Source organism: Gopherus evgoodei, chromosome 12 (assembly GCF_007399415.2).
Source record: "Gopherus evgoodei ecotype Sinaloan lineage chromosome 12, rGopEvg1_v1.p, whole genome shotgun sequence".
In the NCBI taxonomy this organism is placed as follows: Eukaryota; Metazoa; Chordata; order Testudines; family Testudinidae; genus Gopherus; species Gopherus evgoodei.
This window is the reverse complement of record NC_044333.1, coordinates 31379936-31404243: the sequence shown is the minus strand read 5'-3', so window position 1 is coordinate 31404243 and position 24308 is coordinate 31379936. Positions and strand designations below refer to the sequence as shown.

Here is a 24308-nt window from a genome sequence, read left to right as displayed (position 1 = left end):
TGTGCAGAGGTAGAGTGTAATACCACCATTTTTTTTCTTAATCTGCCTCCTGATGTCCAAATAATTGTCATAATATCTCAACATAGCTCCCCCAAACTCATTCATTTTCAAAACCACTCAATGCCTAGTCCATCTCTTGCTGAGATTGCCAATGAGGATTTCAACTAGCGCTTCCCCGCCCCAAGATAGTGATTTTTGCAATGTGGACGTCTGTCCAGAGGGAACTGGACAAAGAACACTAACTCATTTCACATGGACCACTGAAGAGCCCACAGATAAGAGTTTTCATTTGCTACGGTCTGAAGCAGGATTTGAATGGGGACTTGGAGGTGGCATACTGTATCCTGTTGAGGTAGGAATTTTTATCATTTTGCACACACAAAAATTGTTTCATTTAGATTTAATGAAAATAGACTTCTAAAGAACAGGTCTTCTTTGAATAAGAAAATATATTTACCAGAATTCAAAAAGGCCATGTAGGAAGTTTAAGCAAGGCCTGTTTCTGACATGATAAGCAGCAAGACTAAAATTTTCACATTGCTGATGACAGACCTACTTGCTAAAAAGAATCAGACTGACAGAGTACTTTACTAGGTTCAGACTAGCCTTTTATTGATTTGGATGCGCTCTGAATCACATCATCTAATCTACAGTAAGCCATTTACTGAGTTTCCCAGTGCAATGATCTATGGGCTAAAAGGCTTAAATTATAGTCGCATTGTAGACTTTTTTGATGAAATGGTAGATCCGTAGAAAATAATACTATAATAAGATTGCATGGGACACAAGTGTCAATATTAGAAAATTAGAAAGGTTGGTTTACGATTTTAAATCCTTTCACTGATCATTTAAAAATTTTCTGAAGACTAATTGAGGACATGTATTTAACAGCAAGTCTAGATGATAGACCATTGGTGCCAAATTCCAGGAAGTTCAAGGGCTCAACCAACTGACAATATTTATAATTTGCAAAAACAAAAACTGTGATTCACTCAACTATCCGTAATATAGCTGTACGGACAGTGAGGTGTTCTGGTTTGACCACTACACAGAGAGAGACAACGACAGGTTTTTCAGCAATGCAAATAGAATCCAAGAGATTAACATTCTCCATTCTCTTCTCTCTGTTTTGCTGCTCAGCCTGACAGAGTTCTGCTACGGACTGCTAGGTACAGAGGCCAGTGGGGATTGCTGATATTTAATTTATATATTTATGAAACACACCCTGCATAATAGATTCTGCACCATCAAGTTGTGCATAGAGCTCAACTCTAACTGGGTGAACCTATTGCTGTTGCCCTCACCCCACTCCACCTTTTGTCTAATTCTTTTTCACGCAATTTGTCTGACATTACATTGTAATGTCTCTTTGGAACAGAGACTGTCTTCTATGTACAGAGCCTAGCACAAGAGGTCCAGATCCTGACTAGGCCTTTTAGACAACATTGTAATACATATAAAAAAAAATTTAGTCTACTTTTGTATTTTCCACTCAAGTGATCCCCTCCTTTCCAATTGCTCTTCCCATCTCTCCCTAACTTCTCCAAATGACAGATGATGATACAACCAGTGGATCAAATTTGGTGATGAATCCTGGTCAAGTACCACCTGAGGCACATTGTGCATACACTAAAAAGAAGTGACAATAATACCTTATAAATATACTTTCCATCAAAAAGTCACACTGAGATTTTTAAAGTCATGGCTCATCTTTTATCACAGGAAATTAAAGTTAAGAAATGCCACTGTCATCAGCCAATGCCATACAAACCCAAAGCCACACATCTGATTTGTGTTGTTCTTTATTAATTTAGTGATGAAAACATGTATGAGATTTTCTTCCTCATGCTTTAGTAGTAATTTTGGTACAAACAGATAACACTTAAATTCCAGGCAATTTATGCCACAATTAATTGCTTCCATGCATCATCAAACTTTAATTCAATCCAAGATTTTATTTTTCTCCTTAAAAGCAGTTGTTTTTGGGTAACTCAGATACAAATAATTTCATTGTGCAGTGTGATAATAATTCTCAAAAAACCAAATATCTTATCTTAGCAAAGACAAATAAAACAAAAGTTCAGTGAGTTTCCGGGTAGATAAGAATAAAAGCCACTGCCATTTAATGAAGTGAAAATCAAAGCATATTTATGAAATTACTGCAATTATAGTGTTATGGCAAATGTTACTGCATCATTTCCGAAGAAGACTGACAGGGTTACATGCTCAAGTAAAGACATAATAATGTCACTTTAAAGCAATACCAGTTTTGATGTTTTGTATTTTTGTTGCATTGTGACTATTAAGATGCATTGCCTCATTTCTTGGAAATGAAAAAAGGGATATGTAACTAGTTCAAGCTACCATGTAACTTTACAACAACTGACAGTAACTATAATATACGCCAGTTTGTATTAAGATGTTATTGCACCTTTCCAGTTCTAATCGCCAATTATGACTCTATTAGTCCTACTTGGCAGTTCATCTGCTCCTGCATCAGCTAAGGGGGATTTGGAGATGGACCTCTGATCTTCATGTTTCTGCTTCAGTGAGTGCTCAGCACAGCGGCTGTCATCTTGAGACATTGAGGAGGTAAGGCATTGCCTTTTCTAAGATAACTACACCTGACCTTACAACAATTTACTAAGGAAATACCTGCCTAATGGCAGTGGGAGTGCAGTTTCTTTTACACTCACAACGGCACTGCAAATTAGAGACAACAGGATAAATCTATGACTAGCTCACTAGACACTTCATTAAATCACTGTTCCCTTGCCTTGTAGACCACTAATAGAATCACAGCCCTCGTTAGCTACTGAATAAAAGATCAATCACACACTTTGAGAGCTTTCGCTACCAGCTTCCAGAGGAAACAAGGGGAAAAAAAAAAGACATATTTAGGATCATCAGTAAGATTCTGAATGGCCTCACTGCAAGTTGGTTAAATTGCCTTTTCCACAACTGGCTCTGACTGTAATGCTCAGAGGAACTTGTTAAGTCTGCTTTCAAAAGCTGCTCTTTAATATATGACTACCAGGCCCTGGTCAAAAGTTCATAATGTGCATATGTAAAAAGGTACTAAATTGCCTAAGGGCTAAAACCAGAGGAGTTTAATTGCAACAAAATGCTGAAAATGGTCTGTTGAGGGTCCTTCTATTGGGATACTGCTGGCACTAGCTGATTGAAGTACAGAACATAAAAGCCTTATAACAATATTTCCTTAAATGCAATTGAAACTGCTAGCAGTTGCTAGTGCATATATGCTGTGACTGAAGAAAAACACTGATCTTCCTCTAAAATAAAGAAAGAATTAAGAACGCCTACAATTCATAATTCAACACAATGTGGATAAAAAGGAGAATTCAACAACAATAAATATATTTCAGGGGTGTAGGTCAAACTGTGTAGACAATACATAGTTACAGTAGGAACGTAAGTACATAAGTAAGAACTTCTAAACTAGTGCCTGATAAGACCCATTACAATTAAAGCTGGAAAACAGTTTGTGTCTGTCCCTATTTTTCCATGCTCAGAATTTTCAAAAGCCACCATCTAAGGGACTAAAAATGTCCTTGGTTGGCCTGGGCCTGAGTAATTTTTTATTTATTCAGTAGTTTGAGAAAAAGTCCCTTTCGTCATTTCTGAGTTCAGAAAGGATAGAAAAATACACATTTTTAAAAAAAAACCCGAACCCTATTTCCTTTTTATATTGTTTTGTTTTTAAACATAGAACAGCAGCAGAAATGGCTTAACATCTGAAATGTGGCTACAAATGATATAGTCCTCATTAACATCTAATACACTTGCTGGCTCAAAGAAAAATAGTTTTGATTTTAACAAAAATTATGAGCATTTTAATCATTGCATATAGAGCATACAGGCTAGATTCATTTTTTCTTCTACGTATACGTTCATATTTAAAAATGCATTGCTCACATAACTAACAGTTGAGCCCACCATGGCTTCCTGATTATAAAGTTTCATACTTTCAAAATTATTATCAATTCTCTTCAAATTTGATTTGTTATGTAGATCTTATTAAGACTTACAACTCAAGCCAGATTTGGAGAAATTTAGCCCAATATCTATCGTTAAGAAGATTCCTCCCCCATAATCAGTTTATTCAAAACTACATCAGATAAGAACATGGGGAAGGGGAATCTTTTCTTTCTAGGGAGTGGTAGATTCTCCCTCATTAGAATTATTTAAATCAAGACTCAATGTCTTTCTAAAAGATGTGCGACACTACAAACAGAAATGGGTTGGTGCAGAATTTAGTTGGTGAGATTCTGTGGCATGTGTAATACAGGAGGCCAGTTACCCCTTTTGGTCTTAAAAACCTATAATGTGTTCTAGCTTTGATCTGTTCTAAAATTAGGTGAGATGGTCCTATGATTTACTTACTTTAAACACAATCATCTTAAAACTGCCAAACTGATCTTCATGTTTGGCTTCATTGTTAAGTGTTGTTGAGATCTACAAAACAAGCCAAGTTTTGAGAAAAATGGTTTACTACTTTTAAAACATGTTGTAAATTGGCAAAAAGTGAATCCTAAACTGAGACAAGTAACAGGCTGTCCTGAATCTCATCCCTCCTGCACAGCTGCTGTCTTATAGCCTCTCCTTTGTCTTTCCATTCAGTCTTTCCATTTGTTTGGGTTTTTTCCCCGTTTGTTTACTTTCACAGTTTAAACTTATGATACCTCAAGCAGTTTACATGGAACTAAAGCCTAGGATAGGTTTAAAGGTGCCTTATATCAGTAAAAGGTCTTATATCTTTTAATCTGTTTAAGATGGTCAAGTGCTTTAGATTAGTCTTAGCTTTCATAATTAAGCTAGAATTCTGGAAGACAACAAAGGGATGGCGGGCTGGACAAGGAGTGAGAGAGAGAATAATTTGTTTTAATTCTGTGTTTGTAAGAGAATATATATACAGAAGTACAGAAGTGTGCACTTAATACGAACAGGTACTAGGCAACTTTTAGTCAACTGGTAACTATGAAGACATCAAATCTGCTGGCAATTAATTACAGACAGGAGTCAGTTTTCATTTTCCTAGTGGAACTAATACGTTAAGACAACTGGGAACAAAAATTGTACATTTCCTCCTCTCTTCCCTTCTGCCAGCACAGTATTTGAGCTACTGACCAACATTCATGATTTATCCCTTCCTTGTGAGGTAAGGAAGTATTTTCCCCATTGCAAAGATGGTGAGCAGAGGCAAAACAGACTAAGCAACTTGGACAACATAAGAACTCTCCCCACCCCAGACAGGGGTAATTAGCTCAGATCTCCTGATTCCCAGTCCACAGCCTTTACCACAGGTCTTTAAGAAAATTATATGGACAACAGATGCCCAGAAAGAAGTAGCATGACTGACTGACCAAGTATCTTGCAATGTTTGGCACATGGTGTTGTAAAGGCACTTAGCTGAATATTATTTATCATCATCATTATCTGAAATGCATTGACTTTATCAGATACATCTGTTTTGTTGTAATTTCCATATTGGTAAGTATAGATTGCATATACAAAAACTATAATACTGGATGCACCAGTTCAAGGAAGAGGTTTACACTAAATGGAAGAGGTGGACTTTTGTTTGTTTGTTTTTTAAGTTTGGTACTCACATTTAAGTATTCACATTTATGTACCAAATCCCCATATGAGTGAGCAAATCAGGTTTTGGTATGTGCAAATGGCTAGTGAGCTTTCCAACAAGCTATTTGATGAAGACTCAAAATGTGCCTAAATGAAGCACAAGATGTATCCTTGTAATTGTGTAATCCTAAACTTAAAAAAACCTGACCCTAAATATCTAAATATATTAATAAGATTGCGGTCATACATGAAAGTTTGAGACTTGACTGTACAGCTAGAGGAAATTACCCTTCCAATAACAAATGGTATAATTTTCAACTTCTATTAGTCTAAAAAGTGCTTCAAGTTTCACCATTGGATGGCTCAGACGAAGTCCAATGAGGAGGAAACAAAATCCAAAACATTGTTGTAAATAAGCCATCTTCCAATGAAGTATAACAGGAAAGTTCACTCCAAACAGCCCAGGCAGACTTTGCATAAAATTTCATGAAGACAAAGCTCAAAACAGAGACCTTATGCTCAGATAGGGAAAATCGCAATCCCAGTGACATATGGCACGATCTTCAATTCTTTGTTGCTGCAAAGGAATTTATGACTGATCAAAGATTTAGAATTAGCAAATTGCATCGTATGACTTGGTTTTGAGCCAAACTGCTTTGGTGAATTTAAGGCAATAGACACAGTACAGCATCAGGAATGTCTGACCAGATGAAGGTCAATTTTTCTGCCAGTCTAACATACTTGTGAACGGATAGCAATCTCCACCTTAAATATATTAAGAATAGCCTCTGGAAGTAGTACTTCCATGAGAATTCCATTTTTAGATGTATCCGTTCTTAAAGACAGTATTTCTGGAAGTGCTATAAAACACAGAGGTCCACAACTCTATTAAATGAACCCTGTACATCCAAGATAAGTAGGTTCTGGTTTTCTAGATAAATAATTATTTGTATACATTAAAAATGACTACTTTTAAATAAATTATAGCAAAGCTGGATGATACATCTATCTCATTTCAATGTGATGCTTTTGCAATTAATTTAATTCCTCATATACTGTATATAGATTTTTTGACATGCACAGAGGATTCTACTATATCAATACTGGTATTAAATAACTGCAAAAAAATGTTGTCACTAGAATAATGGATGGAATTTGACTGTGCTGTTTATATTTATTGTCAAGCTACTTGTCAAGAAAAGATTGATGCTACCATTCTAAAAATTCCTAGAAACAGCAAAATAAAATGGTCAGGAAATCCCAATGGCTTGAGTCTTATAATTCTCAAACTGGTAGCAGGTAGGAAAATCTATGGTGACCCTGATTATACTATATGCTTATTCTTTTCACATTAATCTGAATAAATAATAGATTGGATTATTGTGTGCTTTTATATCGAACAAAGCATGATCAATTCAGCAATATTTATTCACATTTCCTCCAAATTAAATAAAAGACTGAGTAGATACAGCCTTTTCCCCGTGCAGTCTAAATAATCTGAGATTATGCCATCCAACCCCCTTTAAAAAATAAGGAACTATCTTTTAAAGTTGGCAAAACACATTAGGTGTGGTTTTTATTTTATTTTTATTTATTTTTTTGGGGGGGGAACAAATCTTTCTCTATTCTTGAAAAATATTCTACGCTGTTGCTGATATTTAAAAAGAAAATGCTATTCCAGGTGTGACAATTCTGGTATATGTTAAACAATGTCAAAAAGGATGTAAACAGGGAGAATACTAAGAAAATATTTTATAGGCCTCTGCATTTGATATACTGCAATTTGTGTGTTTGTGGGGGGGGAGAATACTGCAAATATACTTTTTTTTTTTTTAAATGACTTAGCGCTAAAAGAAGGGACTTTCTAGTTCAGATTACTTGGATACTCTGTTTACCCTTCCTGCATTTTTCTAAAGTCAGAAGAGATTTCTCTCAGAACTTCCAATAAATAAGATATCCAGCTGTACAAACACTGTACTTTCTGTTAGATTACTCTGGCTTCTTAAGGAATATTTGACTTTCTCAAAATGTAAATGATTAAAGGGAACTCATCATATGAAACTGATTGGGGAAATGTTTAAAGTGGTATGGCACCTCTACAAATACGGTATAAAGAGAAATAAAAAGACCACAGTATGGTAAAGCATCTCAGGTATCCAAGGCCTAGGAGAAATATTAATGTCACTACATAAAACACCTTCCATTTAGGAAATAGGTCTTTAAATCTTTAAATTATAATTCTATATAGAAAATTAAGCTTTTTTTTTTTAAATATATGCTACCTAATATACAGTAAATGTGGCCAATGAGATTTCCTGCACATCTGTCCATTCATAAAGAGCATCTTGGAAAAAAGCAGTTAACATATGTTGTACAGTACATAAATGTATACAGTTCTGTAGGCCATACCTCATTAACTGAAGCAGCATAAACATTTTTTATTATGCAGCTCCACAGTGCTTTTTTTTAAATGGACTGCATGTTATTGGCCTTTCCAAGGCAAATACAAACATGGTGAGCTTTGTCCAAATACATGGTTCTTTGTGGATCAGCAGTTCGATATGCCAAAGGGCTCTGTGGCAGTCCAGATACCACCAGGGAGGCAACTTTCAAAATTATAGGACATGTAAATATGATTTTAAAGGCCAGAAAGATCAAATCTATGGAGGCAAAGACTTTCTCATCTAAAACTCCAATGGCTTCATAGTCAAATGGCACAGTTGAGAAAGTGAATTTGGGTATGGTGTCACTTCTTTTAGGGAATCAATAGCAGCTCTACATGATAACATTCACAGACAAAAAATGCTCCCCAGATCTTGGGCTCTAAACTAGATCAATTAAACTTGAGTTTTAAAAACCAGAGGAAGTCAATGCACACTATGGAAGGACAATAATTTATTACAGTGCTGTTTAATTCAGGTTTCTTATGGTCTTCTTTCAGCTATTTCTGTGCAACCCACCATTATTAAGATATTATCATGTCTTCTACAATTTGGCATGTCTGACAATCGTAACTGGAAACCAAATATGTCATTTTACATCTTAAGATTTGCTTTTCATATTTCATGTCACTCACAGCATAGTAATTTCAGTAGGTAAAAGTGTCTGGTTAAACTGAATTCTCTCATATATTTTAATATTTGGCTGTTTTTAAAATATCAGCTATGTGTATGTTATAATAGTTGTGATTCCTCTGAAAGGCTAAAAATGAAATTAGCATATAAAATAGTTATGAAACAACTTTTTAGAAAAGGTGCTGAGCAACTCATTATTGGCTAAAATTCAAGTATGAGTAGTTTTGATAATCTTTTCAGAATGTGTGCAATAGATCATTATAAATGCTGTATTATAATACTGCAATGTATTGACTATCATTCTGATTACAGAGACCTGTTCTATGAAAATATTATCTCTATTATTGTCTTGTTACTGAGAAGAAGAATGATCAGATACTTAAAGTGCTAGCCTGGAACTTGGAAGCCCTGGGTTCAATTCCCTGCTCCATCACAGACTTCCTGCATGACCTTGCTAAAGTCCCCTTCATTTCTCTGTGACTTGGCTCCCCATTTGTAACACAGGAATAACACTTCCCTGTCTCATGAGGGTATTGTGAAAACAAGTACATTAAAGATTGTGAGACAGAGGCACTCAAACGTGTAATGGGAGCCGTGTCAGTAATATAGACATGGTTTAATGCAATTAAAATTATAAAGGGGATTAGTAGAGACCATCTTTTACTTTGTACAGAGTCTAGCACAGTAGGCTGCTGATCCTGACTTTATGGAAGTACTGCATAGAGGACCCAAACTAATAATTAGAAATAATTATGACTGGTGTACACTGCAGCCATGATAATCTCTGTTTTAGCATTTACCAGACACCCACCCATTGGATCTAATGGAAAGATGCAGTTTTAAATATTCAGAGGAGACCTCCTTGAAATCTTGTTTCAGGAACAAGTACAGACTTATTTCTGTGATCAAATCAGTGCTTTTTAGATATTTGTCTCTATCACATAAGTAAAACAAGTTAGCGTGATTGGCAGTATCTGATGGAGGCTCAATCAAGAGAAGCGGATGGTTGAGGTGCTAACAGTTTAGAGTGAGGTACTTTTGGAAGGTACCTGGAAGTATCGCAGCACTGCTTTAGGTGTTGGCTGCCTCTTTCCTGTGCTAACAACCACTCAGTTTCATAAGCATCAAATTAATTCGTCCAAAAATAACTGAAGAAAAAAATAATCTTAAGAATAATCCAAAAAAGGGCGTCTGAGCATTCAGGGTTGCCTGTCTATTTATAAAAGATGACCTCATTGCTGAATTTCATGATAAACTATTGATAAACAAAATCTACTATTTATTTGCCTAGAAAGCTCTGGAAGAACCAAGCATGTATATTTATTTTTTTCCACTGGTTTGTACAACTCACATATGCCATAAATAAATCAAAAGGTTTGCAATGCATGTTTTTCTTGCATTGTAATTCCCACCTTTTTTCAGGCATTTCACATGCTCCAGCTAAGTGTCTCACTGCCTGCTGAGAATCCCTTGTTGATGAATCCTGATTTAACATAAGCTACACAGAAGAAATATTTTATTATTTCCCTTTTCATGTACGCAAAAACTGAGCTAAGCTGTTTCTAACTACAGCCCTGGCAGTGGTACACTGTGATAAAATAAGAGAACAAATTTTAATAGAACAGAACATATTTTGTACCAGTCAGAAAGGTGGGGAGAGGAGAATGGGTGGGAAAAACTCCCCTGGACTTTAATGAGGTCAGAATTTCACCCAGTATTCCTTAGGTATTCTCTATAGTAAGTGTAAAGAACATAGAGAACACTACTGCAACATTATCTACTTACAAAGACAATATTGTAAAGAAATAGATGGCAACCCGTGTGTTTACGTAATACATTTGTCTGCCCACTTCTCTGCCCATTAAGGGTAGTTGAGGTGCCACTGCTCTTCAGAGGAAGAGTGCAAAGTATCAGAGCTATGTGATTAGGCAAAACCTGTTTAATAACCGAGTGTCTGACCAGATAGGCTCTGTCCTTGAACCATGGAGCAGATATAAAGAGATGCTACACAAGACTGGGCCATCCTGCCCCTAACTATTGCTAAAGTAAGCTTTAATATATGGGATAGTGTCATTTTGATAAGTGACATTTCAGTAATAACCTGGTATTTGGCTGTCTTATTCTTGTGTTTAGTGAAAATATTGATTCTACTATTTTTGAAGGGAAGGAGGGATGTGACTAGTTAACTTAAAATGATAAGTTTTATTTCAGTGGACTGGATAGCAAGTAATTGTTGTAGGAGGCCCCAAAACAGCAAGAGTTTAAAATTTGGGTGAAATGGTCTGACTCTCCCAATATGGTTGGTTGGGAGACAACGGAATATTTCATATACAAATTTTTCAGTAAAACCCAGCAGTACCCCCTGTTCAGGCTTGACCTGGGAGTGACTAAGTCTCTTTATGTGTGCAGAGTATTAACCCATTTCTAGTCTGAAAGAGTTGGCTGTATCTGGGAGGCTGAGCACCAAGATAGCCTTGAGATTGTTGTCAAGTGTCAGAGGGGTAGCCGTGTTAGTCTGGATCTGTAAAAGCAGCAAGGAATCCTGTGGCACCTTATAGACTAACAGACGTTTTGGAGCATGAGGAAGCATGAATCTGAGGAAGTGGGTATTCACCTACGAAAGCTCATGCTCCAAAACGTCTGTTAGTCTATAAGGTGCCACAGGATTCCTTGCTGCTTTTTGAGATTGTTGGAGTCATTTGGCTTTATTTGGTTTTAAGAGGTGACCTTTCATCAAAAGAATGACCACCCCTTCCCTTTGCTTTTATTGACAATTACACTCCTGTAACCTTTTGTGTTTAGCACATTTTTGGTCTGTGTTCCAGATTCCCTTAGAACTGTGTCCTGTGGGTATGCACACAGCATCTGCTATTTGCAGGAGTGGACACATCTTTGACTAACACAACACTTCCCATGTCTTACATTCTTTCTAGTTTTATCTTCTTCTGCAAAGATATATGGTATATGAGGATTTTCGCCATAGACTAGAGAATAGAGTGGCAATGGCACATCCTAATGGGCACATAAGCATATCCTAATTAGGGCAGACGATTAATCACAGTTAATTCACGCAATTAACTAAAAAATTAAGCATACATATGAAATATTATTTTAAAACTACCACTTCAATTTTATTTTTTTCACAGGCTGTAGACATTTGAGACTACTGCACAGACCATGCCATCTTCTTTCTAACACACAAGGAGTATGTATAAATCATCCAACAAACAAATAAAAATCAGGCCAGTGAGTAACTCTTTTCCCATTAAAGTCAGCAAGAAATGCATTGGTGTTTAAACCCCAATTTTCAGTAAGTTTCTCTATTGTATATTTAAAAAATAGAAGTCAGATACACATAGCTTTTCTTTAACTTAAATTGTACTTTGGTTTATCAGTAGTGTCCAGAAATTTTAAATGGAAAAGAAATCGTGTCTCTATACTTGAGAGATGATCCACCTCAGATCCCTGCCTCCTTCCTCACCCCAGTACTCTCAAATCAGAACACTCCGCTGCACTAGCCTTCTTTCCTTCCACTCCACAGTTTGAGTTCTACAGGTTCCATCTACCCTGTGTGCTGGGTAGCTATTACAATTATGCAAGCAGGTAAACAGATGCATTTGCATTTACTAAGGGTTACAACTAGACAAAAGTCATCCTAACTATTGTAGAAATACAGCCGCCACCACCATGTCAGCTTGTGAGCTGGAATCTGCAGATCAACATTTTGTTCCTGTTTACTTTTTATATAATTATGAAAAAAAAAAACAACTCCTATGTGTTCTCTTAAAAAGGAACCACACACCATGCAATTTTACATCAGAGCTAATCCCTCATACGTCCTCGGTCCAGCTTTACTTCTTTTCCCCTCTAAGATCATGTTCTCAAACTAAGGACTCAGCAGGAAATAATGCTAAGGTCAGACTCTAAGGTGTAGTGTTCTTTTCAAAAGGAATTACGTACTGTTCTTCATACTCAAAGACACCACAATGTGCTTTTCAGTCATGAGCTATACTAGTGGCCAAATACTAGCCTGACAAACACCTTCCTCATGCACTGACTTGTCTTGAGATTCTATATCCATATTTGAGCGCAGAATTTGGGCCTAACTGAATTCATGGCAGCCATCATGAAATTAACAACAGTCGCACAGAACTTTGAACAATAACATCTATTTATTTTAAGAGGGAATGTTGAACAGAATATAATTATCATCCCAGATTCTTTAAAAGAAGCTATGGAAACATTTAAAGCTTTGGGGGGTTTCTATCAACGGCATGTACAAGTGGATCTTGGCTTGTCTTAGGACAAAACATGGCATCATTAAGGGTATGCTTACACTGCAATGTAACCCAGAGTTAGTGGAACTTGAGTTAGCAGACGGTGGGTTTGTTAACCTAGGACCTGAACATCTACATTCATTTGTAACCCCAGGTTAGCAATTGTTGAACCCTGGGTCCCAACCTGGGGCTCCAGAGTCTACATTGCATTATGTGGACCCGAGTCCGAACACCAATATCCCAGACTTCCTAGCGCTCTTCCAAATTTAGCTGCTCTAGGCCTTAGCTCATGGTGCAGTGTGGAAAAATTTAACTGTCCAAAGGACAAAATATCATCCCATGGGATTGTGGAACACTTTTTGGCAGACCCTCATAGTACGAGTCCAGTGGGGCTGCATCTACACTCAAAGCAATAGATCTTGAACCCTGACTTCCAGTTTGATTCAGGCTTGGAACCTGATTTGTGTGTAGACAGAAGGAGGGGTAGGCTTGAGCCTGAGTTCAAACCTTGGGCTTTAACTGCAGTGTAGGTATACCCTGAAGGTGCAGAACCCTCTCATCCCTAGAACGGCATTACAGTGTTGGCTTTAGAATTAAAGTTCAAATCATTATCTGACATTTGATCCCAGGACCTTTTAACTTCGGGCAAGAGTGTCAACTAATCAACACAAATAGAAATTTTAAATTCTTTACACAAAATTATCTAATAAACTAAATATTTAGTATTTAAATGAAATCCTTGAAGTAGTATCAGACATGAAACCAAAACATTTGATGCCTCAACTACACTTCTGATGTCTAGAAGATCTGAGATGTGGTTGTAACTAAAATACACTCCTTATATTTCTCCAAAGCACATAATTTAATAGTGAAACCCCCATTCTAAAATGTTAATATTTTTCAAGAAAAAACATAGGCTGTATATCTATTGACCTCTTAGAAATTTAAAAAATTTGAAACTATAAATCTCTGTGTGGCAGGTTATTCAAGGGCAGAATTATCCTGCTATGGCTAGCTGAGGTTAAGACATTGACATCTTGTGCTTTTCTAGCTATAATTTATAACTCTGCAACAGACCAGTGTTTTATTCCCATCCATTAAAAAGGGAGTAGCACATCTGTTAAAACTCTACTACAATGGCTGGCTTTGCATTGCAACAGGAAATGTAACCCAATCATCTCAGAACTTCTACAAATTCTATTCCCTTTTTAATGTAAAAGAATTTGAAAATGTAGTTCACTGAAACATCTGTTAAGCTCTTGAAACCCTAACATATGATATTCTTTTTTCTCTATTACCGGCCAACACAAATATTTGGTTCTATGTAAGACTATAGCAAGAGTGTGATAATAGCACTCTCCTTCTATTTTTATATGCCACTGTACACTGACAAGATCATATGCAGTGACACTAGTTAATATATTCTGTATCAAAATTTAAATCTTATGATAAATGTATTGAATTTTAATTATACAAGTGTCTAGCAAGAAGTCAGAAGGGGTTTTGAATGACAGATTTAGATTAATTAAAAACATGAGAGACTATTTTGCCATGTCATTTTAAAGTCAACTTAATAATCTTGTGTATATTTTTGCTTTATAAATTTATTTTTTAAAGACAGATCAAGCCAGCTGGGCACATACCTAGTCTATGTAACCATGTATTTCCTACCACTGTTACCTTCAGAATCCCTCCAATACTTCCATTTGTTTGTAACATCCACTTGTTGCAGTTTGTCTTGAAGTAGATGGTAAGCTCTCCAAGGCAAGGCCTACTTTTTACTATATGATTGTATAATGTCAAGTAAAATAGGGACCTGGTCCTGATTATGGCTTCTGCTTGCTACAATAACAAAAGGACTATATAAATAGAACAGGACAGAGCTGCTGCTGCTGCTATTACTATCTGCCATAAAAAAAAGGACGTATGGACATCCATTTTAACTAATTTCAATATGTTTTGGTTTGGGAAAAGTGAGGAGGGAGAATCCAGGTTAAATTTTTACTAGTTTAAATAGTATAAACATCTGTTGGAATCACCATGTTAACAAGTTTCAGGGGCAGAACACCTGCAAACTTCCTGTGAATCACTATGACCAGAATTGATACAATATATCACACATTACTCCACTGTAGGCAGCCGTAAAAGAGGCTTGGATGGGGTGGAGTTGCATTACTTTCAGTATGATAATCCAGTTACAGCAATAATTAAAATGGTATATATGCAAAAGCGTAAGATTGCAAAGAGAGATTAGGTTTAAGAAAGTTACTTAAGAGTATTCAGTAGTATAGTTAGACATCTGTAACACTATTCCTTAAAACAGGCACTTAAAATAGCCTGACTCCATGAAGAGTGCCCTAATTACTGTAACTAAAGTCACTACAGTCACAGCAAGTAACAGCAAATAAAAAGGTTTATATTAGAACACTTCTCTTCAATGCTTCAGGGAATCAGCTAAAACTAAGGCCTATAGGCAATGTTTCCTTGTACTAAATTCTGTCATGCAGAGTATTCTCATTGCCACACGCAAGAGGCCGCATGACCTCTCCCAAGAATGGAGATATACAGTATGCGGCAACATTCATCTCTGAAGGAAACATACACTCTCACATTCAGATTGAAGCAACACCCCTTTATGAACTTAACCATTAAAACAAGGCATTTTTTAACACACACAAGATAGACCTTTGTCCATTATTTGGATCAAAATGAAACATCTGACCAGCTGGTATGCTGGTATAATTTATAAGAAGTGTAATGTAAGTAAACAATTTTAAAATGCCATTAAGACATTATCACAAAAATAAATGTGAGAAAAGTGAAAATGAAAAGCTCTCAGTAATTAACAGTAACCAGTTTAGCAAATTACTGTGAATACACTAGAAGTGAAAATTTAAAGACTAGCTTTCCAAAAAGTTGGGCCTTTGAGCCCTACCTTATGTTATCCACCATTCTCAGTGCTTCTCTACTAAACCTTGTTTTGTGAAATAAAATGAGAAGCTTGATTCTTTTTAACTATTTCTATTGTAATAGCACCAAAAGGCCCCTGTCAGGATCAGGACCTCACTGTGCTAACCACTTGAGATGTTACACATATGCAACAAACTATGAACTATGGATTGTACATAATTACACAGATTCAGCATGTGACTCAGCCATTAATCTGACAAGCTATTGGGGGCAATGTTATTGATGGAGCTATTCAAGGATGATACCCGACTCCTGTCCTTCCCTTCCCTCCTTCTTATCAAATTAAAATAATTGGATTTTCTCTGTTTCCCTAGCTCAGAGAGACAATGAGTTGTGCAACCTCACAACCACTGGCATCCATCACTGCGTCCATTGTGAAAGCACCCGAGATGGGGCTGAACTACCACCAAGATAGGCTCGACTCAGCATGGGTATAGATACCTTCTTTCTACATCCCAAATGCTTGGCCTCAAACAGGATGGAGCCATTTTTTCCCCTTTGGGAATATCATTCCCTCTCACTGGGCAAGTGATGAGAGACAGTCAATAAGGTTCAAAAGCAGGCAATTTTCAGCAAAGCCTATTTGACGGCATGGCAATCTCTTAATAAACAAGAATGTTAGTGGTAGGCACGAAAGGCCTAGTTAACTTTCTTTGCATAACAGACCCAATCGAGTGTTCATTAGAGTCAATGGCAAGACTCCCATAGACCTCAGTGTGCATTAGAAAGGGCCCATTGTAGGGAATCAAACAGTAGGTAGACCCATTTTTAATGCATTACTTATAATCCTTTCAAACCATGAAGTTCTGTTAGCTAACTCATCATTCTAGGGAGGGGCTACTGAAATATTGTAACTATTAATCCCTTTGTAATACAGTTTGTCTGAAAATATGTACAAAGGCTGCTGAAACTGTTCTCTAAAGTGATACATCGGTGACTTTTGGGGACAGGAGGAACCTGAGATTACTATATTGGCAATCTAGCTCCTCAAATGGCAAACCCCGGACACATCCCATGCACTGGGTACTTACAACTTTATCTCTCAACAAATTTCTTCGGATGAATCTAAGGGGCTTCTCTCCATTGAGTGGTATGTTTTAAATTCAGGCAAGTTTGGGGGTTATCCCAACACAAAAAGAAGTGTCTGAAAACATCTTAACAGTCAGTACATTTTCCATGCTCAGATAGTTAAAAAATGGCTTCTACCTGTTGATAAACTGTATAGTAAATGTCTTGACCACACTTTGGTTCATTATGAAATACATTGAAGAGACCAAATAACCAATGTCTGACAGGTTTATTAATATGGTACACGAAAAAGAAGCTATATGATATAAGTCTACAAAGAGCAGTACCATGCAGTGACATCACATTCACCTTATGCAAGTGTGATTTTACAAGTTACACATTTCTTTACACAAAGGAAAACCAACCCATTGGTATATTTCAGTTACCTAACTAGTTGTTCTGTTTCTTCCTTATCTTTGTTTTGGACACTAGAATTCCAGGTACTGATCCATTAAGGTACTTCCGTAGCTTGTACTAAGACATAGGCCTGGTTTACCCTGGGGGGCAGGGGGAGGAATTGATCTAAGATACGCAATTTCAGCTACAAGAATAGAGTAGCTGAAGCCGATGTATCTTATATAGACTTAGAATCACTTACTTTGTGTCCTCGCATCACGAGATTGACGGCCACCAATCCCACGTCAGTTCCGCTTCCACCTCTCCCCGTGGTCGAGTTCCGAAGTCGATAGAGTGATTAGGGATCAATTACTACTAGTATAGATGTGATAAATCGATCCCCAATAGATCGATCACTGACGTACCCATAGAATGACCGTATCTTGATTTTGACAGGTTTCCTATCTGCTTGTGCCAAATGCTTACTTCAGCAAGTGCAAAGTGTTATGGGATATTTAGTATAAGTGAACAGGATTAAGATATAGGCTAGTTTAGGCTAAATCACTGTTATAATCTTTTTATAAAAATAAATATATAATTTGTATAGTAGCCAGGATATACAAGTCAACATACCAAACAACCACCAGCACACATACACACTCTCCCGCATCTCCTCACACACTCCTGGTTTAAAAAAAAACAAAAACAAAAACAAAAAAACACCAAGGAAACCACTGCCATTGGATTAAGAATAAGGATAAGGAAGATGATATTCACCAGGAAGCTATAAGCCTCTGAAAAAGAAGGGTTTACACTGAAACCTTTCCCTCAGTCATCAGTGATGTCATTAGCAAGGTTCTTTAATCACAATACCTCCATATTCATCTATTTACATACCAAATGTACCTGAGCATGCACTTAATTGAAAATTCAAAACAACTTTTAAAATTCTTTAAATGTGTGTTGAAGCACATCACTAACCCCACAGCATTCCATCCCTAATATGTGCAGCTACCCAATAACAGGGCAACAGAAATCAGGCATTCCAACATTGTCAATGTAAAGTAATACATTGAAAGTTCATCTGAAATGGTTTTGGGACCCTTTACTATAGTTCATAGGTTTGATAGCGTGATCACCATTAAAACCGTGCTTGCATTTATAAGAGGCAAAAGGTTAAAGCAAATATGTACATCTGGATTTTTATAACTCCACTCCCATGATTTAAAAACTGAAGATGTGTAAAATGCTGCAAGGCATTCACTTACCATGGATTTGGTGAAAGGCCGAGCCAAGGTAAACAGCAGGGTATACACCCACCAGTTGCGATGAATGGATGAGTAGATCATATTTCCAGGATGCACTGCATTAGAAGTCACCCCGTGGGGAGCAAGGTGGCGGTTTAGCTCATTGGAGAACAATATATTGCAAAGCTTGGAACGGTTGTAGGCCACCATAGCCCAGAACTCTTTCTTAGATGGAGAAAGCAGGCTGAAGTCAAGCTTTCCTGAAGAATTTTTAATTTCTGAAAATCTAAAAAACAGTAGATGTGCTTTAGACATTCTGGGCCAAATTCTGCTCTCATTTAAAATCACACAACTCCTTGGAAGTCACAAAGGTTGTGCTGCTGCAAATGACAGCAGAATTTGGACCGTAACCAACACACAATTTGCTTAGCCGTTTCTTAAAATCTAATAGAAATTGCTTTTGGTCCTCAAAAATAACCTCATGTTATATGGTAGTAAAAGTATTAAATAAATTCAGATCAGAAGCAAAAGATAACCCGTTTAATCCATGCAAACAGAAAGGTTATTTAAAAGCCATAGTTTATACTATATGAACTACATTCTTTTGCAACAAGAACAAAATCAGCTTTTTAGTTTTGTTTTTGAAGACTCACATGATTAACATACATTTAAGTCATTTCGAATAAAAGATTTCTGCTTTTCAAAGCAGAGTAATACAGTATTAATTCTTAACCATTTTTTCCTAGATTATTTCAATCTAATGCTCAAGTACTGCATATTTTAGTTTAAGTGTCCAAATAAGTACAGATGACTCTTACTGCCTCTTAGACTCTTTTTAGATTAAACATTGATGATTATAAAGTGGTTATAACTTTGGTAACTTGCCATCAATAGTCTTATATGTTTAAAAGATAAATGTAAACAAGGCCAAAATGAGTTCTGGCAGACTATAATGTTTTTAAGTATACCCATGACATGACTGAACACAAATCAAAGTAACTAGTTGATGTTTTTTAATTGGGTCTGACAGAGTCATTAAACACCAGCTGTTTGTTTCTTTCTTTCTTTTTTAATAACAACAAAGTAGTGAATGCACTAAAGACACTTGCATGAAAAAAGTTATTTTCTAGATAGTTCTCTATCCATCCTTACATTTTTGGTTTATTAAATTACCAGTATGCATTAGTACTGAGAAACAAATATCACTGATAGTAGCAAAACAATGCTCCACACAAGAGTGCTACTTTAAGGCGGGGGGCGTATGGGAAGTCTAGCAAACTCACTTCAATATGGAGAGCTTTCAGAATCAGCTGGGGAAATGAGGGACAAACATAATTGTGATGTACATTATAAAAAATATATTTTAAAATGCTTTTCCTGATTTTGCATTATACACTCCAAATTAAGCAATCGACTGGTTTGTGTTTGGGGTTTTTTAAACTTATATCGGGGCAAAAACTGTAAAATACACAGACAAAAAGCCTGCAAGGTTCCAATGTCAATAGGAGCTGACAATGCCTTGTCCTTTTCAGAATCAGTCCCTCATTTGATCTCAGGTAATAAAATGCCTCTTTCACAATTTTCACATTTATTTAGGGCACAACTCTGAAATCAGTGGGACTAATCCAGGAGTAAATTATTACTCAACATGAATAAGGGTGGCAGACTTTGCTAATCAAGCCCTTAGTAGCTGTCTAAATCACCGAAGCGATACACATAGCGTTTTCTGTCTGTCATCAACACAATAGTAATGTAGCAACACATTTTCAGCCCAGTCCTGAGAGTCAGTCTTAAGTTGGCAGCTCCATTCACTTTGTTGGACAATCAAATTAACTATACAGAAATAAAGATAGGAGGAAAGTCAATTTACCTATTCTTATTTTTGTATGATGCACTTGAACTACTTATAAAATGACTTTTAACTCAATTCATTTGCACTGAATTCAGATAAGTAAATAAAATAGAGCAAAGGACCAGAGAGGCAAATAAATGTTTTGCCTCAGAGCAGTCTAGCATAATAATTTCTGCAAACATAGGACTTTATTTTCCCCCTAACAGGGAGTCTTGATTCCAACAAAAAGATTCAGCCAAGGTTTATGGTAGTAACTAGATACCAACACTGCTGTTTTACAATACGGTTTAAGGCTCAGAGTTCTCAAGTAAGTTGGAAAGTACTCCTAGTATTAAGACCTGCTCTCTAAACTAGCTCTCTGCATCAGCTTATTGTCACTGAACAGCTAGAAAAGACAGCCATTTAACAATTATTTAAAATGTTTAAATATGATCTAAGACACAAGAAATGAACCCCTAAAACAGAAAAGCAATAGGTTGGATTAGTAATTATATTCTGACGTGCATAGTGACTTATTTTTTCCTAGGTTTCCCTAAAACTTGGCTCATCTCATTCAGTTAGTAATGAGTACTTTAAAATAATCCTATTTTTCAAAACAAAGATAAAGCTGTGTAAAGATATGAGCTCTAGTTCCACACAGCACTAAGGGGGGGGGGGGAGAAACAAACCAAAGATGTCCTTTAAAATACTATTTGAGATACAAACTTACAAAGGGAAACAAGCAGCTGACAATTCAACATAATCTGCCATTAAATAACAGCTCATTTATACATATCCCATTGTGCCCTCCACATCTGGCAAGTGATTGGAGTTGGCAGATTTATTTCTAAAGCTATCTTGCCTGCCCCACAGTAGCCTCCCTCACTCCTAACAGGACTCTGCAACTTGCTTTCACAAACCTGGTGTGATTTGCAAAGATAAGGATGTCCAGATTTTGTTACCACGTAATTACTAGATGTTTCATGTCTTAACACCAGGGAGGATTATTACTGGCATTTTCTACTGCTTCCTTTGATTTCACCGTCATAAATTTAAAATGGTAAAAGTAAATCTATCTTCAGTGTGTCATTTATACCATAAGCCCCTCTGTTTGGAAGTGATAAAGATTTCAGTCTGACCCTTGGCTGGTCTCTCTCTACCAGGTCCCCAGGGTTACATCCTATGGAAACATGATTAAAAAAATAAGCTTCATTCTGGGTCTCTTAAAACAGTGCAGAAATAAATAAATAAAAGTAGTTGCACATTTTCCCTCTTGCTTTGCTAAATCTCTTCCACACCATGCAAAAAAGTGAAATAGAAATCAACAATAATGTTTTAAAGCAAGCCATGATGGGCCTAATAATCCTGCAATCCCTGCACATTCTGAACTAAATCTGAAGCCATCATGTGCTTTGGATACAGAAAGAATTCAGAACTGGGCCCTGAGGCCCAGATTTTTAAAAGGTATTTAGGCACTACTGCACTAAAATACCATTGACAGTAGGTGGGATTTAGGGCTTGTCTACATCAGAAAGTTGCAGCGCTGGTGAGGGAGTTACAGCGCTGCAACTTTGAAGGTGTACACATCTGCAGGGCATCACCAGCGCTGCAACTCCCTGTTTGCAGCGCTGGCCGTACTCCCGTTTTGTCTCGGGTGTAGAGGATCCAGCGCTGGTGATCCAGCGCTGGTAATCCAATGTAGACACTTACCAGCGCTTTTCTTGACCTCCGTGGAAGGAGGAAGCCTCTGGTAATCAAGCTGGTCTCCTTCCCCAGCTTGCTCTCGCGTTCCCGGAACCCCGAGCAAGCAGGTCTCCTTCCCTGCGGTTTGCAGGGTGGTTCGGGGAACGCGAGAGCAAACCGTGGCGAAGCTGGTCTCCTTTCCCGGTTTGCTCTCTCGTTCCCGGAACCCCGAGCAAGCAGGTCTCCTTCCCTGCGGTTTGCAGGGTGGTTCGGGGAACGCGAGAGCAAACCGCGGCGAAGCTGGTCTCCTTTCCCGGTTTGCTCTCTCGTTCCCCGAACCCCCGAGCAAGCAGGTCTCCTTCCCTGCGGTTTGCAGGGTGGTTCGGGGAACGCGAGAGCAAACCGCGGCGAAGCTGGTCTCCTTTCCCGGTTTGCTCTCGCGTTCCCGGAACCCCCCTTGAAGCCGCCCAACAGCGCTGCAGTGTGGCCACATCTAACACCACTTGCAGCGCTGGTTGCTGTAAGTGTGGCCACTCTGCAGCGCTGGCCCTATACAGCTGTACTAATACAGCTGTAACAACCAGCGCTGCAAAATTTTAGATGTAGACATGGCCTTAGACTCCTTATTGCCTAAATCACTTTTGAAAGAGGGATTTAGGAGTCTAAATCGGTTAGCTGTTGCAATGCTAAGTGAAGCAATGCCTAACTACCTTTAAAATCTGGGCCATAATCTACTGCAGGTAGTAATTGTTTTGTCTTTTTAAAAACTTCTCTCTTCAGTTATTAAAAACATTCTAAAACACTGCAAACATGTCTGAAATTTCATACTGTGCTTTTTGCAAAATTGGACTCCTAAAGGTAATCGGAGAGAAGTGCCATCTGATATCTTAATCGAAAATTTAACAAAAGAGGCACAGCCAGATTTCTAATATAGACTAACTAACAAACTTCCCTTCCTACAATTATACAGCTAATGTCTGCACTGAATTCCCTAATTTCTCATTATAAAACAATTGGATTTCATCTAGCAGTCTTTAATTGCATTGCTTCTCCTGCTAGAATAACTGCACATTCTTCTTGGTAAGATGTTGAAGTTGTTGAATGACAAATCAATAAAGGTCATGCCATTCAGATTTAATCAATTATTATTCCATCTCCTAGCAAACTCAATGAGTGGCCTGAAGTGCAATGAAAAATCTGCATTCATACAAAGAGTGACCAAGACCGACCTATGCAGTATTATGAAACTTGTATGCACACAGAATCTCAGGGACAGATCCTGTTTATGAGTAATCCTACTGACTTTCAAAAGGATTGCTCAAACAAGAGTAAGCACTATAGGATTGGTATTTTTATTTTAAAGTTTGGTATTTCTAGTGTGATGGTTTCATCCCAAGGATTGCAGAAAGGGCCAATCAGACCTAAATCAAGAACATATTGTGATTTTAACCAACCTGTGTGATTCTGATGAAACCATCACAACTCTTGCTGGAGATGAGCGGCGTAGAATGTCTTCAAGCAGTTGGACAAGGTAAAAATGCCCCAGGTGATTCACCTGGAAGGTGGCCTCTAGGTCATCTTCTGTCAAGGACCATGGAGCAGCAAAAACAGCAGCATTGCAGATCAGCATATGGAGTGGCCTGAATAATCAACAAGACATGCTGACATTAAAAAATTAAATCAAATCAAGTAAATAAAAAAGTATAAAGAATTAGATGTAATTAAATGTATTGTTATCATGATTTACGCCATCTTCTTATCATTTCAGAACTTCCACTGGGAAAACAAAACAAAAACAAAGATAACTGAACAACTGGAGCTCATATACTTTACATCTCCAGGTCCACCATCAACACAGGGTTTAGAATGGTCAGAAAAATAGTGGATACTAGATGGATGGCTGACATGCACAGATATATTAGACAGATCCTCCAGATATTCTACTCCAGATGTCATTAAACCTCCAAAGCAGGGAACAGGCTCAAATTTGACAGGCTGAATCTGCGAAACATAATTCCTCTAACCATAGGAATTTTACCCCATATTCTTGGTCTTAATGTGCCCAAGGAGTAAAGATTACACAAGCTGATCAGTCTCCATGCAAGTCACCTTCATGTACAGACATTATGGACACTTAAGTACTGCAGACCTGACACCTTTTAAAACCCAACTTTGTATCTGTCACGTATTTAACTCCCAAATAGGCAAAGTCACGCTAAAA

General features: G+C 37.3%; 1 protein-coding gene across 7 annotated transcripts in view; it reads right to left on the bottom strand.

The window, feature by feature from the left end:
* WWOX (WW domain containing oxidoreductase) overlaps positions 1-24308 on the bottom strand; it is a 672980-nt gene that overhangs the window by 459479 nt on the left and 189193 nt on the right. For 6 of the 7 annotated variants that reach the window (XR_004002846.1, XM_030582110.1, XM_030582114.1 and 3 more), the window contains exons 7-8: positions 23542-23727; positions 18595-18859 (exon numbers count right to left, since the gene is read on the bottom strand). Coding sequence is in view for 6 of the 7 variants with exons in the window: in XM_030582110.1 (XP_030437970.1) it covers positions 18595-18859; positions 23542-23727 (451 nt within the window). In the remaining variant the exon portion in view is untranslated. Of the gene's footprint in view, positions 1-6085; positions 6179-18594; positions 18860-23541; positions 23728-24308 lie in introns of those variants that run through there. The other variant, XM_030582112.1, reaches the window with a different exon arrangement.